At 45.3% G+C, this 18,896-nt stretch overlaps 1 protein-coding gene across 6 annotated transcripts in view; it reads right to left on the bottom strand.

Moving 5' to 3' along the window:
- Window positions 1-214: 214 nt before the first annotated feature.
- akap6 (A-kinase anchoring protein 6) overlaps window positions 215-18,896 on the bottom strand; it is a 234,481-nt gene continuing 215,799 nt past the window's right edge. For 5 of the 6 annotated variants that reach the window (XM_020713576.2, XM_020713573.2, XM_020713574.2 and 2 more), the window contains 4 exons: window positions 7,885-10,623; window positions 5,947-6,369; window positions 5,733-5,859; window positions 215-1,986 (listed from right to left, as the gene is read on the bottom strand). In XM_020713576.2, the coding sequence (XP_020569235.1) occupies window positions 1,922-1,986; window positions 5,733-5,859; window positions 5,947-6,369; window positions 7,885-10,623 (3,354 nt within the window). In that variant the 3' untranslated portion in view covers window positions 215-1,921. The remainder of the gene's footprint in view (window positions 1,987-5,732; window positions 5,860-5,946; window positions 6,370-7,884; window positions 10,624-18,896) is intronic. The other variant, XM_020713577.2, reaches the window with a different exon arrangement.

Genomic DNA, 18,896 nt, shown 5'->3' with positions numbered 1-18,896 from the left:
CAAACGTTTCAGCGTTCAGAGCTGCTGCAGCTAGAGCGCCAAAGATCTGAAGCATCTGAAATATCTTTAGGAAAACTCAACCGAAATGCTCTGTGCTGACGGCACAATAAAATACCACTCAGTTCATGTAGAGTTTCACACTCAGCCAGGTTAAACTCAAAGGAGCGAGGAATTCTGTGTGATTAAAGGTTAAATGAGGATCCAAACACTGGAGGTATGAATACTCAGACCAAATCATTTATTTTATACATGAAAGCATGATAAAAAAAAAAAGATTTCAGGACAAAACATAGGCATGAACAGGGTGAAAAAACTGATAAGGGAATCAGACGGTTACTCGTGACGCACAGGGTTAATGTTGTTTGAGCCCGGTTAGTTTTTACACAGTGGACGCTCAATCTGTGCTTGAACACGATGCCAGGCCCGGTTTCCAGAGTTCATTGGCCTCGGGCGCTAGTTGGATCTGCTGTGATCCCAAAAGTGCCCAATCTCCAAAGCTCTAAAGTCCGTAACATAAAACCTCCCGACATAAAAAACATAACGTAAAGCAAACTTCAGCAACGTGGAAAATGTAAAACACATTCACAGGCCTGGGCTCTTTCTCATGCTACGTTCACAACGGGCATGAGATGCACGTTCCAAACGCAGTTTCCAGAACGCACTTTTATCATGTAGTTCATACACTAGACTGTCGCTATGTAATACTAGCTCATGTGCCTACAATTGGAAGAGGTTTGGTGCAAATCTTGCTCCAGGCTTCTCTCACAGCTCTATTCCGATACATGACAGATTTGGTGTCATGAAACGAAATTAATAATTTCTCCTCCATGATCAAGTTTCAAATGGTTAGCACTTTAATGAATGAAAAGGATTTGCCCTCCAAACGTCTAAACACTTACGAGTGTCTAAAACGGGAAAACAGCGGCACAGGGTCATGAAGAACAAACCAGATCTGGCACGGATCAGTACAGACTGGCCGTCGTGAGTAGACAGTGAAGCAAGCTCAAAAAAGCTTAACCTGGTGTGAGGTGGGTTTGAAAAAATAAAATAAAAGAATAAAACAAACATGTAATCCAAACACAAAAACCAATAGACTATACATGGATTACATAATCTGAAAAACAAAACAAAAAAACTGAATGAAAGGCCTCATCCTGGCAGGGTTAGACTGTCACTCAGACTTAATCCAGATCTGATTATTGATTTTCGTGATCAACAGAAAACAGCCAGCGAGAGTTTGAGTTCTTAAATAAGTACTGAATACATTTAGAATATTTTTTCATGTAAGCATTTATTGACATTCCAGCTGCAGCCTCAGATGTGAGCGTAACATACAGACACTATAGTGTGAAAGACGAACGGCGTGAAGGACGGAAGCAGCCGCTCCGTCCTCGTCTCCAGCAGAACGTGACGCTCAGTCGTAACCGTGGAAATGTTCCAGTGGAACCTGCTGCATTCTGACTCTCACTGCAGCTCCTGTAACCGCATTCCTGCAGGGATTCACCAAAGATCAGCATAAACCAAGAAGCTGGAAAGCTGGAGCCCAGAATGAGAGAACGGCTTGAAACAAAATCAAAGTGAAAGAGGGAACAGAGTTCACTGTCCTATCATTACCCTGGAGTAGTTAGATTACTGACTAAATATGCTGGATAATCCAGGTCTAATTTATAGTAGCAGTTGACAGTCGGATTAAGTGTGTGTACATTATTTCCACCTTCACTAACTGTGTGAGCTTGGACTTCAGCACATGGAGTCCACACATGGGGATCATCAATGTCTTGATCACAGAATGATCCCAGTGACGTCCTGACGGGTCCTCACGAGTCCTCACGAGTCCGACTGTCTTCCAGACAATGCAAATCTTCTCATCCAACAGGAGGTGGGGGGGCAACCACAGATAAATCCCAGAGCAGACCCCCCACTACGATGGAGAGAGCCCGCTCACAGGTGGCTCCAGGAGGCGGCTGCAGCTCACAAAGGTACAGTCTGGAAGAAGAGGAACAGGATCAGGCTCAATGCAATCTGAGGGAAATATCATAAAGCCTTAGTCACAACTGCCCTACGGGTGGATACGGGCCGTCTGCGGGGGGAAATGGGCTAAACAAACGTAAGGAAGAGTCACAAAGGTGAGATGCAAGCGTGCCGTACAGATTTTTCATCCCCCCTAAATCTTGTTCACTGCACAAGGAGCCCGTTAGGGCTGTTGACGTGATAAGTATGCGAGCCTTCAGATCAGGTTATCAGATAGATCACTACACTGTTTTTATGTCTGCCTGGTGGTGGTGGTGGTGGGTGGGAAGACTTGAAATCAGGTCGGTTGATGTGTGTCCATGTCCTAACTGGTTGAGGTTGGTATTGCATTCCTGCAGTGGGCTGAGCTGACAGATGATTAGGAAAGGGGTCTTCTCAGGAGATGGCTGAACCTCCAGCCATGGAAGTAAGGTTAGGTATGCAGTGGCATTATGTCAGAAGGTTAGGTATGCAGGTAACCCTGATCCAGATCTTCTGGGTTCTTCAGTACCAGGATTTTTTATAGACTGAGATCTCATTTCATAGCTTATGTCCCATTCCACATAATGGTACTACTGTCAGGGGTTCTGGACCAGTCCACCTGACAGCTCAGTGTCTGTAAATCTGACTTTCTGAATACACCAGGAAAACGAGCTGGCAGAGATCATGCACATGACAGAATCTCTGCTCATAATCAGCAACTGGAAGATTGTCTACCTGGTTTAGTTCAGGATGAAGACTCTGCTTTTTGCAGATGATGTCTTTCTATCCTGTGATATCATCATGAAGCTCATCATGGATTTCAAATCTGAGGTGACCGTTTCCAGTCAAAAACAGGTGGATTATTGTCTTTAGGTGAGATGAAGCCACTGTCTCACAAGAAACCGTTACATCTCAATGTCTCTCTGCAGGGATCTGGATGATGTAGTGCGTGTCATATATTCAAGGAGAAGGTCTAAAGTCTGGGAATGGGCTCGTTTTTCTGGGGAGATGTTTCTGGGTTGTTGAGGGAGTATGGCTGCAGATGGGATGAACACACACACACACACACACGAGCAGCTTCTCCACATGACTGATCCTCAGGTGCTTCCAACACAGGCAAAAAGGGAAAGACCTGAGGATGCGGAGGAGCTGATGCTGGAGAAGCTCCTGTGACTCAGAAGCAGAAACCGTCACGGTCATGAGTTTCAGTGATCCTCTGAAGGGATCTCTTCGTGTTTTGATCATCAACACGTGGTCAGATTGCATCACCCACAGCATCGGACATATTGTGCTTCTTTTGTTTGAGCAGCTTTTTGGAGAAACTTTCCGATCATGAATCAGTGATGAACACACACACACGAGCAGAGACCGCGCTCTCCGCTGGGTTTTGCAGCAGACCTTCTGCTGTCTGGGTCACAGAGCGCATCATGTGCTGCATTCAGGATTGCTTTAATTGCACCTGTGTGTGCGCGTATAGTGTGTGCGCCTGAGCTTGTGTGTGTGTGCCATGCCAGCGGGTCAGGGCCGGCTGTACACATCTCTGACATGCTGTGTGTATGATAGTGAGTGTGCGTCCCTTGTCGTGCGGCTGCGCGGGCTGCATTTGTGTGCAGTTTTTGCTCTTTTGGCTCGTTGCCTGCGTGTGTGTTTGTCCTCTGATACGAGTGCGTGTGTGTTCGTGTGTGAGGTGTCTGTCTAACCTGCAGCTGTTGGGCTGTCAGAGCTTCTACCTGCACTCTCGTGGCCTGCCCCCGGGGTTGCGCGTGCGTGCACATGCGTGTTTGTGTTTAGAGAATGAGGGCAGCAGGTTTTGCTGAGCCCTGGAGGCGCCCATGGGGCGGTCACATCACACACCCCTACAAACACACACCGTGTCAGTGATGGCCTTCATTTGTTCTTGCTCCTCTGTTCTGATTTGGCCAGAAAAATGTGGAAAAAAAATGATGAAACTAAAACAAACTTGCTGCACTGGAAGCACAAACTCTTAAGGGAGATTAGGCGGCGAAGGCTGACGGATTTTTATCTGTCAGCAGCTGAGATCAAAGGAAATGATTGGTTTATAGTTCATAGACTTGATTTAACAGACTTAACTGTTTGCTTCACATTGGCATTAAACCGTAGACGTTCAGCAGTGAGGAAAATATCTCTGACTTTGCTTAATGCAGCAAATTGCAGCAAAAAACCATGAATGTGAAATAATTCTGACTCTGGCACATTTTTGGGGGGTTTTGTCTTTAAGGACCAGAATTCCCTTCTTCCTCTTGAATTTTGGGGTTTACCAATCATTCAAGCTGAAGCTGATCACCAGTGAGAGCCGGCAGCTGGAGGTTAACGGGACTGCAGCAAATGTGACGTTTTTGGGGAGCTCAGCTTTTCGTGTGGACGCTCTGCTGCTCTGAAGCTAAGACTCTAACAAACCGAGTTGGACATTTGGAGAAGTTTAAGATGAAATCTGAAGCAACAGTGGGTTTCTCTATGATGGTCACTTATGAAAGTTAAGCCTGAGTCATATACACCCGTATGGGGACTGACCCATTAGGGTGATGCAGGTTTTTGGGTTGACCAGCTGTGGAGGGCTGTAGAGAGGAACTGCCTCATCTTAAAGACCCACTCAGATTAAAATAGAGCTTTTGCCGTTTTTAACATGTTTTTGTAGCATTTTTCTGATGCTGGTTGACTTATAAAAGCTAGCGGGAGAGCGTGTAAACAAAATGTTAATGCAGGGGCAGAATTAGTCCCGCCCACAACTCAGAGGTGAAGTTCTAATAAACTCCTGCTGCACTGCTGAAACTATATCCTAAAAAAATTACACAGTTCCATTTATTTTGGTTAAAAAACAGGACGTAATTATAATTAAAAGACCACTGAGAACCTTTGACTATGGATCAAAAGATGTTCTATTACTCTGCCATAGTAATACCTTGTGTAAAAGTCATGACTGATCACAACTTTGCAAAAAAAAAAAAAAACAACGAAGACAACCTTTAGTTTTACGTTTCAAATGAATATAAATCTTCCTGATAATAAACTTATTTCCTGCCTCTTCCAGCCGACACAGCAGATTTAGGTTTAAGTTCTGAATAGTGACAAAGCAGAAGCATCGTTTCTGTTCAGTGACTTTTAAAAACTCCTGAAGAATTTTCATTGAAAAAGTTTGGTTAACTTTTATAGTCAGCACAACTCAAGTTTGAGACGCAACGACTTGTTTTTCAGAAATGTTGTTCACAGATTATCCCATCTTCAGCCCCACCACCACCACAGAGTCCACCTGAAGGTGCTGGTTGCGGGGTGGGGCGTCTCACTGTGGTGACACAGTGAGACCACAGTGTGTTAAGCAACACACGAAGCACTAAGCCGCCTCACCTTCACAGTCTCTGCTTCCTGCAGGCTGAACCCCCCCTGTCCTCTCCCGGTTCACCACTTCACTTTCATTTCTACCCCGCATCCTTCTGTCATTCGCAGTTAATTTTGGGATTAGCACGTGTGCCGGCGGGGGCTGTCTCTTTTGAGGGATTTGAGGGGGGACCTGCAGACACTTATCTTGGTCATTACAGCGGCCATATTGGATTCAAGCATCTGGTATCTGCCAAACGCCGCGCCGCGGAGGAGTCTATCAGGCCGATATGCACTCGGGGATTAAGATAAAGAGGGCCCTCATTACCACTCCTCTTCTTCACAACATGCTGACACTCAGAGCGCTCCTGCTTGAGCTGCATCGCAGGAAGGGTTCCGGAGCTCACCTCGCTGCTCCTCCTCCAGCCTGGAGGATGTGGGAGGAAGAGGAGGAGGGCTGACGGGTCTGGAGCCGGGCCCTTGGAGGCAGGCCGATTCACTCGCTGAGGAGGGAAAGAAGCTGCGGCGAGGCACCTAAAAAACAGGGGGAGGGATGTCAGAGCATTCTGAGACAGACACCAGATGATCAGACAGTCCAGAACTCCAGGCTCGGGTTCTGACCGGTTCCACGCCGGGCCTCAGCAGGAAGCTTGGCTTCTTAGAGAGAACCATGCTGTAGCAAAGAGGTGGGCCGAGGTAAACCTCCTCCGTGCAGGCCGGAAACAGAGTCTCCTCGTCTTGGATATCTGGACTGGGGGGCAGGCAGGAGCCAGGGCTGGGGGGGTCCGGTTGGCTGCTGTGTCCGGCCCCAAAGGGGAGACACGGAGGTGGAGATTGGGAGCTGTGCCGCGTGGTGCTCGTGAACAGCTGGAGGCCAGGGGTGGAGGGGGCAGGCGCCGGGACGCTGTAGGGCTGCGGGGTGGAGCTCCTGTCCTCAATACACTGGCTGACCTCCCCGCAGTCGCTGTCGTGGGACGACAGGGACAGGTAGGAGTAGAAGTCGCCCTTCCGGAGGTGCAGCGGTCTGTGGGACAGCTCCAGCACCTGGGGTAGGGGGGGGGGTCAAAGCATTTTTGATGCACTTGCTGACGTTCATGTGGATTTCACCACAAACCAGAGGTCTCTGCATAAACATTTGCCATTAGTTCCGTTTAATTGTCTTAAATTGGATTTCTTCATGTAGTTTGGGTTTTTCCTCATTATTTCCACTCTGCTGGTTTTTGTTTTTTAAATAATGTTTTACAAAGTTTTTACAAACAGAGCAAAGTTTCCCGCCTGATTGGTTCTGCCTCTCCAAAGTGAAATGATCAGTGAACACTGATGAGCTTTTAGATTACTGCACTCGCTAAGCTACTGTAGAAAATTACTCATCATATCTTTAAAGTTATAATCTGTGATGCGATTTATTGAATTACTTCAACTGAGTAAGCAAATTAGGAGAAACAACTTTGCTTGTCTTGAATTAATTTGCACCTGAAAGCAGGAAGCCCCGCCTCCTGACCTGAATCCAGGATTTGAACCGGAGAACAGTTGTGTATTTTTTCCAATCACATGACTCTGTGCTCATGTCCACTCATGGTTCGTGAATCAGTACAAAAACATTACAGTCCGATTCCTTAACCTAAACAGACACAATCTAGACATTTATGATTCATTTGGTATTTTAAACTACAATTAAATATTCCATTTAACAGAAAAACTCTTTTCTTACCGTTAATTTTAATCAACAAAAACAAAATGTCTATACATAGCAGCTTCAAAGATTCAAACCTGCATTTTGGGTCTTTGAAGCAGTTTTGTTCTTCGTGGTTTTAAAAAAGTTTGTTTGAAGTTCAGTGAAAAAATTCATATGTTTAGTGCACACAAACCCAAATCCATTGCTGTTATTCACCTTCAGCCAATGGGAATTGACCCGACTTGGTAGATGCAGGCTTGTTATTGGATGTATTGTTTTAGAGACAAAACAGGAAAAGAAACTCGTGCTGCTCTCATGCCAAAAGCGATTTCCGCACAGATTGGGGTCTGCTGCCTCTTTTACGATGCGCTTAGAATTCGCAGCTCGACATTTGTCCAAAGATGTCTTCATAAACTTGATAATCCATTTGTATGAGGGAGAAGTCATCCATCAAGTCATCCACCAATCATGGGCCTAACTTAAGACCCTGATTGGTTGACACGATGTGTTTCTTCGCCAGAGTTCAGGGATTTGAATTTGAATGCGTCCCAACAACCATATTACACCGTGACACCTGACACACGCCGCTGCCAGACTGCAGTAACGCACTCGATAATCAAACTGTACGCCCGGATATGCGAAGTGCGTTTAAGTGAATGCAGCTTAACAATTTTTGCAGCAAGCGATTATTTACTTTTCCGTCGATTTTATACGTTTTTGCCAACAGATTGTGTTTGCATCTGTGGTTTTCACTGCTGCTACTCTCAGAACTAGATCCATTTATGATACGTATCTGTATCCTTTAGATCCCTGCTTTCTTTTATAACCTCTTGAACTACATTTGCCGCCACACGACTCTCATCAGCCGTGTTTGGATACTCCACCTTATCTCGGATCTGCGCCGCCGATGCAGGACTTTGGTCTGGATCCGAGCTGCTGGTCGGGCTGCGGTCCGGTTCTTCCGCCTGGTTCTCCTTCCTCTTCAGCGCCACAGAGGTCATGTCGATGATCTCCATGACGAAGTCTCGTTCGTTCTCCTTCTTGCTGTCCTGGACAGGATGGGGGGGTGATGACCGGTGTCTGCAGCAGGTGGCCCGTTTTTTGAGAGGCAAAGAAGAACCTTTCGCTCTGACCTCCTTCTTCGCCTCCTCAGTAACAATAGAGGAGAACTTGAATTTCTCCTGGATGGTGATGGCCTTCCTTCCTCCGTCAGAACTGGGGTGGGGGGCCTTGTGGGATCTGAAGTCTTCCACCGGGGAGAGGGAAGGAGGGGAGGAGGCGCACACACTCTGGCAGGGCAGTTCTCCTCTCAGCTGCCCCACCAGGGAGGAGGCTGGCTTGGATTGAAAGGGGAGGACTTCACAGGATGGTGAGAAGCACATGTGCTGCACGCTCGCTCTCAGGTTTCCTTCGCTGGGAAGAGGCTCTCCTGCTTTGGCGTGAAGGTACAGCTCCTGCTGACACTCTCCCTTCTTGGTGAAGACACTGGACTCCTCTCGGAGGAGGTCGTCCTCGTCTTTTCCCTTCAGGCTGCTGGGCTCCGCGTTTCCGTTCTCCACGTCGTCCACAAACTGACTGACAAAGCTTCTCTCTATGCTCCTTCCCTTCTCCTCCTTCACCTCCTCTTCCTGAGGCGCTTTGGTTGGAACCTGCCTGGCTTTACTCCTGCTCTCCATCAGTTTGGGAGCTGTGGAGTTCAAAGGCTTGTCCTTGGTGAGTGATGAAGATGTGAGGCCTGAGGACAGCATGCCCCCACACTGCAGCTCGTCCCAGAGGACCGCCTCGGTTCTGGAGGCCGCTGATGAACGAGGAGAACGAATCCAGCTTTGAAGCTCCTTCTTCATGTACTCAAAGCCCAGCATGTAGCAGCCCTCCATGTCCTCTTCATCGTCATCATCGATGTCATTACCAGAGGAGGCACCACTCAGTTTCTCCTCTGATCTGTTCTCTTCCTCCCGGACTCCTAGTTCTTCCTCCGTGAGGGTCAGCGTGGAGGAAGACAGGAGGTCGCTGTCCTCCTCATCCTCATCTGTGCACGTGCAGGAGATGTTCACCACCATGCTCAAACTCGCTGCGTCGGCTTCATCTCTGTTGTTGTTGGGGCTCCTGTAGGAGTTTCTGTTTGCCAGCATGTTTGGATGGAGAAAAAGCTGCTGAGGGGTTCTGACCCGGTTGAAATCTTCAGAACCCAAGGAGCAGTCCTCGTTGCTGCTCAGCTCTGTCGGGGAGGTTGCTGCTGAACTTTCCTGGATCACTGAAGCTGTGGAGACTGGAGATCGTCTGACCCGCGGCGAAGCAGAGAACCTCCTGTTCCCAGATGAGCTGGTCCGAAGGGTCATGTCAGAAACGCTGCGGGTCATTTTGGCCCGCAGAGGACTCTGGATGTTCTCCAGACGTTTCAGGAGATCCAGAGTTCTCTGACTCAGCTCCCCAGAGGATGGCCCTCCACAAATGTTTTCAAAGCTCCTCTGCTCTCCCGGTTCCCTCGTTGGTCCTCCTCCCTGAAGGTCTGGATCTCCCAGGCAGGTGAAGCTGCCTTCCTCCTCTGCCTCCTCCCTGTAGCAGGAAATCAGGCAGCTTTCTAGGGAGAAGCTGCGATGCAGAGCTTCTTTGGAGGGAAAAAGCTCTCCGCTGAGACCCAGGAGAGACTCCAGAGAGGATCTCTGCGATACAACCGGACTTCTTTGGTGATGGATGAGGGAACCTGGATCCTCTAATCGGCCAGCGGAGGAGGTAACATCCAAACCCTCCAAGTCAGAGTCTGAGTCAGGGGGTGTCAGGATCCCATGACCATTGATCAGGATTTCAACAGCATTTCCTCCCCTCTTCCTGTTCCTCCTCCACTTCTCCTCATTTCCTCTCTGTCGATTCACGCTCCAACCTTTCTCTGTCATTTCTGTCTCACTTCTCTGCCTGTCTGTGGAGAAACCAGCAACCACAGATTCATCCTTTCTCACTTCCTCTTCTTCACCCTCGTCTTCCTCCTTCCCTTGGCTCTCTGAATTAGTCGTCAGTGTCTCTGTGTCTCCCGTGTCACTCACAATCCCGCTTTCACAGTCGGATCGCCGGCTGTTCTCAGACTGGCCGCTGCTCCTGCCGCCTCTCCTGCCGAGGACAGCAGCCTCCTGCTGGTGGCTGCTGGACATCAAACCTCCCAGGATATCCGGAAGAGATTCAATGGAAGAAAAGGAGGAGTCCTTACTCAAGCTCTTCAGCAGGACTTGATGTTTCCGTTTTCCTGCTTTGGTTTGGTGCAGTAAGGAGGACGGCAGGGGAAACTGAGGTTGCGTGTACAATTCCACGTTATGAAGACTGAACACCTGATAAACGTTATTGTTGTCAGGGGGGAGGGCTCGGCAGTTTGGTGTGGCTGAGTCACGATTTTTGCTTTGGATGGGACGTCTCTCCGGGGTCGGGCTGCAGTCTGAAGGCAGGTGAGATGACGTGGGCAGGTCGTGTGTGAGGTCAGGCTCCAGTGCTCCATGCAGATCGGCCTCCCTGATTGTCATATCGGTTTCGTCCCATTCCCAGGAGTCATCTGAGGCCAGTGGAAGCGGACCAGCTGTGACTGGACTGATGTGATGAAGTTCCATCAAACCCGGGTCCAGGAAATTCCCTGAAACCTGCAGACCAAAGAGAAGGAAGAAAACTTACATTTAATCACAGAAAAACAAACAAAAAAAACAGATAACAACATGCAGTGAGCCTAACCATCTACTGCACGAGCTGACTTCCTGGGACATAAAACACATGAAATCAAGAAATTAAAAAGATCAAAATAAAACGTATAAAAACAAAACAAAAAAACAGTCTGCTTAAAGGTTGACTCGGATCATCTTTTGATCTATTGTAAAAGCATTCCCAGTGGTCTTTTGATTATGTCATTTCTATCCAAAATCCAAAAACCTGTGTTGTTTTCTAGAACATAGTTTCTGCGAGCAGCAGGACTAGAAATTCAACTCTGAATTGTGGGAGGGGCTTTTGGTGCACAGCAACCCGCCCGCCTTCCTATAACCCATCTGTTTACACTCTCTCTCTCCCACTAACTTACAGCCCTTCACACCTAACATTAGCGGTGCAACAAAAAGGGCGAGAGCAATATCAGATCTATCCAGCCGTACAGTTCTGATCCAGGTTCCAGCTCAGACGAAGAAAACAAAGACATTCATGAATCTGTTTGTCTGCAGGCTGTCTGTAGGGGGCTTGTGACCCGCTCAAACAGGTTTGTAATACTTGAGTGTGTCTGTCGAGAGGCCCCGCCCCTTTTGGCTAACATCTACTTTGACAGTAATAAGGATAAACAACTTGTTACTTATTTTTGTAATTCTTCCCCTGCTATTCTTTGTCTTCACTTTTCATTTTCCAACCTTTACAACTCCCCTTTTTCTCTCCTTTCTTTTGTACCCTTATCCGCCATTTTTAACATCCCACTCTCTCCTTTTCTCTTCTCTTTTCTGTCCAGTCCAAGAAATATAACAAAAAATACAAAAATAATTCAAGTAAATGAAGTTTAACCTCAAATATAAAAGGAGTTTATACAAGTATACACTTTTCTGAAGCCCCTTATTGAAACAGTGAAATCTGTCCAACACAAGAGGCCTTCAGCTCTTATCTTAGAAAGATGCAATAGAAACAAACATCCATTCATCCATCTTCTTCCGTTTTGTCCCTTTCGGGGTTATGGGGCTGCTGGAGGCTATCCGGGCCACTTGTGGGCAAAGGCAGGGGACCTCCTGGACAGGTCGCAGTCTGTTGCCACATATCACACACCCATGCACTCTCACACCTAGGGATAATTTAGAGTTGCCAATTGACCTATGAAGCATGTTTTTGGACGATGAGAGGAAGCCGGATTCCCCAGAGAAAACCCACGTATGCACCGGGAGAACATGCAAACTCCACACAGAACGGTCCCACCCCATTCATGTTCTGTTTTCAGATCCCCCAGCCAAGACTAGAACCAGGGCCCTTTTTGCTGTGAGGCAAGAGCGCTGACCACTGTTCCACCGTGCAGCCTAAAAGCTTTAGGGACCTCTCACATGAAAATTGTATTTAACAATTGTTGTTTTTAACATGTTCTTGTGGCATCTTTATGATTATAGAGGACTTAAATAAAGTACGTGAAGCTCAAAATTGCCTGAGTATTATTTTTATTCAAATTGTTGTGAATAAGGAGCACATGAAAAAGATGTTAAAAAAAACTTTAGTAGTGGCGCAGAAGCTACAATCCGGTTGGCCCGCTCAGGGTACGTCACACCTACAATTCTTTGCAAACTGGATTTTTTCATCCGTTGCATTTAAAAAAAAACAAAAAAACAACAACAACTCAGAAATGCAATTTTAATCTTCACCTTCTTCATATTTGTCCTCCATCATGAGAAAAATGCCACAAAACACCAAAAACACCATTTTCATCAGAGTGGGTCTTTAAAAGAGTGGTGACTGCATGCAGGATTGCATGCCTTCCAGATCTGGGGCTTTTAGTCTGAAAGGGCAGGTCTGCTCGTGTTTTGGGGATCGTGAGGCGGAGTTAAAGAAAAGGTTTTATTTAATGATTTAAGCAGTACGAAAGCAGGTAAGCAAAATATTAAGGTAAGGGAGTTCCTTCGACAAATGACAATGTGGCTGGAAAGCAGCAGTTTGATCTTGGAAGGTTTCGGGAAAAAGTTCTGCTGTTTAAAACACTTCCTGTGAGGGAGGGCGGAGGTTTAAATCCTCTTGAGCCCCCCAAACGCTGGTGTTCACGCAGAGAACGGCGTCAGGAAAAAGACACACTTGACATGAGACTCTGACAGAAAAATGTTCTGTGATCATTTCAGGAAAGGAAAATGTGATCAACCCACACCAAAGAAGATGGGAGTAAATCTCAAGACAAATGATCCCACAGTGGAACAAAGAGATGAATTATTCAAAAATGATTGTGAGAGGAAGAGCGGCGAGCTGAAAAGCCCAAAGTAAATACGTAATCAAAAGCCGGGAGAAAGCTGGTCTTAAAATATGCTTAGACACAGGAAATCTTCCTGCCACAGACATAATTATACAAATTGCTCCACGTCTCGTTAACAAGAGGGGGGGTGAGTCGTATTAGCCATTCATAGCCTATTAATCGGAGAAACTGGTTGGCCCGTGAGTGTGTTTGAGCCAAAGTGAGTCTGTGTGGAAATGGCTTCATGATAGGAATTTCTATTACATTTGTGTTCTTCTCTTTGGTGCTGATAACAGAGATGCGGGTCGGAACTGTTTTGCTCCACTGATGAATTCAGAATCCCAGTCAGAGCAGAGAGGAAACACTATCAGTCTGTTTAGCCTGTCAAATCCAGGACTTCATGACCTATGGAGAACTTCCTTCTCCTCCACGGTTCAGAAACACCCTATAGAGCCTTTTTTAATGAAAATGATCCAGTTCAGCCCAACAAACACCATCAGGTGGAACAAAGGTGAGGAGAGAACTGTCAGTGGCCCATAAAAAAATTAAAAAAACATCTAAATTTATTTGAGACGCTGGTCAAGGTCAAGGAGTTGAATCCTGAATTATAACACAGAATCAGAACTTTCCACAAGAACTGGTTGGTCAGATCTTCTTCAGTCAGCCAAACAGACACTTCTAAGAGGGATAGTGTGAAAAACTCTCTGTGGATGTCATACACGGTGTTTGTTTCACGTCACAGATTTTCAGGATTGGGAAGTCATTGTTTTGGACTGATAGACACCTTTGCGTTTTCCACAGAGTGGTCTCACTGTGCTCAGTGTGTCTGATTTATTGTAGCCAAAAATCTAAGAGAAAAACCTTTTCAATACGGCATCAATGTCAACATTCTGTGGATAGAAAAAGATGACTTTATCAGTAAGTAATTCCAGGTTTATTATTCAGTCATGAACACGATGAAGCTTAATGGATGAGCAGCACTACCTGCCCATAGCGCCTTCTGTCACAGTTTTAGTTTCTGTACTTTTGTTTTCTAGTTGTCTTTTTTTTTCATGTTTAGAGTTTACTTCCTGTTTTATTTTGTAGGGTTTCCTGTGTTGTGTCATGTTTTTGAGTTTTGCCTTTGGTCCCCATCTGTCCTGAGTGTTTCAACCTGTGCCTCGTTTGTCTGCATGTATTTAAGTCTTGTCTTTCCCTTCCTCCTGTGCTGGTCCATATTATGCTGTTTGCATGTAGTTTGATGTTTTCCCTTTCGAGTGTTTCAAGTTTCGTAGTTTGTCTTGCCTGCTTAAGCAGTGGTTTTTGGTTTTTAGTTTGTTTTGGTTTATTAAAGCTCCTGTTCCCCTGGAACCTCCTGCCTCCTCATCCTCTCTGCGTCTGGGTTCTTCCTTCATTCCCTGCCGTAACACCTTCAGGTTGGTAGTAGACAGTCAGAGGCTGCAGGTGAACTTGGTGAGTCTCAAAGAGCTTGTGACAGACCCAAGTGTGGCCAACCATGACCAGAACCTAAGGACCTCTGACCTCTGACCTGGTTTAGCAAATGTCAGGCAGCTGCTGGCCTGTTTACCAGAGGTGAGGGGTACTAGGTTTTCCAGACAAACCATTGGACTCCTCCACTTTGACTGGAATGACAAGCGACTGTTGCAGGGGACTCTACTGACACGAAGACATCACCATGGACATTTGCAGTGGACACAAGACCATGTGACCTGGACAATTCAGCAATGGTCAACTGTCCTGTTCACTGATGAGTGTCGGGTCACCTTCCACAGAAACGATGGTAGTCAGTGTTGCTTGAGAAGTTGAGGTTAGCGATATGCTGAGGTCAACATGGTCTCCGGGGTTCTCTTTGGTGGAGGAGGTGCAACAGTCTGGACAGTTTGGTTATTGTAGATGGTCCAGTGACCGCACGTTCTTACCTCAGAAACATCTTGGAACAATTGTCATTCTCCAATTCCACCAGAACACCCGCAGCTCTCTGTTCGTGGATGAAAACGCCCCACCATATGGTGCCAGAATTGTCCCAGCTGGACTTCAGGAGGTGGGATCTCCTCTGATTCTCTCCATTACCCGTTTGGTCACAGTTTCTCAGTATAGGAGGAATTGGCTTTGGGTATTCTAGAATCACACATTGTTTGGAGACGATGTGGTCATTTAGTCTTTTCCAGCCGAGGGCTGACTTAAAGATCAAAGTTCTTAACCAGAAAAAGCAGCAGAGCTCTTCTCAGTCTTCATCCTGCTGGAGTTTTCTGCATCTCTGGATCCTGAGCAATCATCTAACAGAAGTCTTTGCTTAATCTTACAGAAAACATCTCCTCCACTCCACAGAAGATGACAGAACTGATGTGCTGTCTCGTCTGTTCTGGGACGTCATCATCATTTTTTTATTAATACTTCTTAACTTTAGAACAGGATTGTGAAACAGATTTGAGGCTTTAGGGTGGAATTTAACAGTCTCTGAACTTTATTCTAAATGATTTTTAAACATATCAAACCTTCAAATACAGTAAAATGAAATGATCTGAAACATTTTCATTAAGGTTTCATCAGAACTAGGTTGTGGTTTTACATCGGCGCAGTGGCGTAAACACCCGTCTCTGATGTCTGGAGCTCCTCGAAATTCTGTTTTTTCTCTGGTTTTAAAAACAATACGGATGTTTTTATAATCCAAGCTTTTCTTTCAAGGGACGTATTCTTCCTGCTTCCTATAAACTGGAGGATCCTTTGAGTTTGAAAAAAATGCTCTGAGAGCAGAGTTTTAAATGTAAAAAAGATCAGATTTCCTGCTTTACTCAGTGAGTTTGTCACATGAGCATCAAGCACCAGTCTTGATGATGCTCCTTCAGGTGTGTGTGCGCGTTTGTGTGTGTTTGTGCACGCACTTCAGCAGCAGTTTAGAGGTGAAATCGTGGAACTTTTTTTTCCATTAGCTCTGGCTTGACTGCTCCCATTTGTTAGCTTTGCATCTGCTGGAAGGTCCAAGGAGAGCGCAGCGATCTGGTGTTGTCTGGGTGATTATTTATGTTCCTGTGCGCCCCCCCAGAACTGCTCGGGGAGCCTGTGCCGGCTCTCCACCGGAGCAGCCGTTGTCAAAGGAAGCTCAGCATTGTGATTCCGAAGCACACAGATTAATCACCTTTCCATGCAGGGTGAGGGAACTGAAATGTATGATTCCTGTCACCGAGGCTCCAGATCTGACCAAAACAATCAAACTGTTCAGGAAAATGCATCAAATACAGATTACCTCAAAGTACGAGAACCCCCCCTGACTATACAATCCGTACAAATATCTAATGTATTTACCAGATAAAAGTATTTCATCCATTTTTGAAAACAGAAAACATCTGTGAAACAAATGAAACAACAAAAACACGTCGAAAATCTTTAGGGTAGATTTCTTGTGTGCGTGATGGGATGATTTGTGCTTGACACGTGTTTGTTTGTGTGTGATCTGCGTATGGATTGTGTACGTGTTTAAATGCGTGTGTGTGTGTGCAGGTTTTTGGAGCTAACAGGTTTGTAATATTTGTGTCTGTGGAGAGGCCCCGCCTCTTTTGACTAACATCTACTTTGATGGTAATAAGGATAAACCTCCAGCAACTTCTTACTTATTTTTGTAATTCTTCCCCTGCTATTCTTTATTTTCATTTTTTATTTTCTAGCATATTCAACTCCCCTTCTCTCCTTTCTTTACAATATCTCCCTGTTTTAACATCCCACTCTCTCCTTTTCTTTTCTCTTTTCTGTCCAGTCCAAGAGGAAATGTATACAACAATAATTCAAATGCAAAAGGGGTTTATACAAATATACACCTCGTGTGTCTGAAGAAGTTCCGACTAAAAAATCTGTCCAACACAAGAGGCCTTTAGCTCTTATCTTAGAAAAATACAATAGAAACAAACACTTACTTTATCTGTTAAAAAAAAGCTTTAGGGACCTCTCAGATGAAAATTGTGTTTTTGTTGTTTTTAACATGTTCTTGTTGCATCTTTCTGATGATGGACGACATTTACAAAGGAAGTGAAGCTAAAAATACCATTCTGAGTGTTTTTTAATTTAAATATTTGTGAGTGAGGAGCAGATGAAAAAGATGCCTCCCTGCTCCACTCCATTCTGATCATCCACTGTCAGACAAATAGATTCACGTACGTCTTTGTTTTTCTCATCTGGATCAAAATTGTACGACTGGACAGCTTCAAAATAGCCCGCCTTTTTGTTGCACCACTCATGTTAGGTTGGGAGTGTGAGGGGCTGTAAGCTAGCGGGAGAGAGGGTAAACAAAAGAATGATGGGAAATGGGGGAAGCCTTACTCTGGACCAACAGTCCACAAGTCAGAGGTGAATTTCTAATGAACACCTGCTGCTCTGCAGTTTTGATTTTTTATTTGTTTTTGTGGCTAAAATCTTTAATATCACAATTAAGACCACTGGGAACACTTTGAAAATAGATCATAAGATGATCAGAGTGGGAGTTTAAGGGCTGCAAAATTGATTAACATGTCGTCTGCTGTTCAGTGTAAATGTCAGCTCAGTCCGTTTGTTTCAGAGTCTAATAGGTCCAGAATCTAAGAATGGAATCAAGAAGGTCCTGGTTCAAATGCCGACTGGGTTCTTATCTGTGTGGAGTTTGAGCATTTTCTCCTCGAGCATGTGTGGGTTTTCTCTGGTTTCCACCTACAGTCCAGAACCATGCTTCAGAGGTTACTTGGTGACTCTTTGACGTGAATTTGACGTGTGTTCCAGTGATGGACTGGTGACTAGCCTCCAGAATGCTCTGAGACCAGAAGGGCAAAGCAGGGACAGAATGGCTGTCTTTGCTCAGTAAACCCCTGATGTCACAAATACTGCGGTTATAATGGCTAATCCCAGAAGGCTTAGCTGTATCCACTCAGTGAAGGAGAAACTTTTTCATGTAAGACGTGTCGACGAAAGTAAAGATGACCACCTTTACTTACAGTAAAGGTGTGTTTGTGAGGGACAGCAGGACAGGGGGACATTTGAGGAGGAACCACACAGCTGGAGACTGGCAGGACATCCAACTGTTAAAGAAGCTGCTTTAGGTCCCGCCCCCAAACAAATTCATTCTAAACCTAACTGTTTTCCCTGACCTAACCCTCAACATTGAAACCTTCTAATGACACTAACAGCAATAACAAAAAAGCACAAAGAAAAAGTTTAACATGGATGTTGCAAATAACCTTCATCCTGTTTCTCAGCCTATTTCTCGTTGTCTTTCCCCATCAGTTAGGGGGTGGGAGGTGGGAAAGGAGTGGGGGCTGTGTGTAGGTATGGGGGCCCTATATTTTTTATTTTCTTTTTAATTTTTTGTGCTTGTTTATTTTAATCGTCATGCTTGTTTTTATATTTTATTTTGTTTTAATGTAAAGCACTTTGTATTATACTGTTGTATGAAAAGTGCTTTATAAATAAAGTTTTGATTTGATTTGATCCATAAAACATCTTTGCGTTTAAAATACTTCATGCAGAACCTCAATTAAAATGCAAAACTGTTTGATGACTCGGTGTGATGCAACTGAAAAATGCAACCAAATCATAAAAACAAATGAGATAAACTGCCACACCCACAAGACTTTAAACTAATGAGAAGGTTTCCTGGAGTTAAAGGTGGCGGCTTCGCCTGAAATGGAGCGTGCACAGATAAAGTTCATCACTAAAGCTGTGCTGTCCCTGTGAGCGCAGAGATGTGGTCAGTTACACTTTGAGAGTCAACAGAAACATGAATGCTTCTGCAAAGACTTCCAGGATTGAGATGAGATCCTCTAAAGAGCATGAAATGACCTTTTTCAGTTTAAACTCATCTTTTGGTACAAAGCAGAAAAGGCTTCTGTCAGTAATTGCCTTTTTTATTTGTAGAAGAATATGCCAAAGAAAAAAATACTCACAATCATGTAAATGCAAGTTTCATTTAGTGGCATCATGAGACTAATGAGGGGGGGGTCTTATTTTGAA

This window comes from Oryzias latipes, chromosome 22 (assembly GCF_002234675.1).
Source record: "Oryzias latipes chromosome 22, ASM223467v1".
Classification (NCBI taxonomy): Eukaryota; Metazoa; Chordata; class Actinopteri; order Beloniformes; family Adrianichthyidae; genus Oryzias; species Oryzias latipes.
Note: the sequence above shows the minus strand (reverse complement) of the source record. Positions and strands in the feature narration are given on the sequence as shown.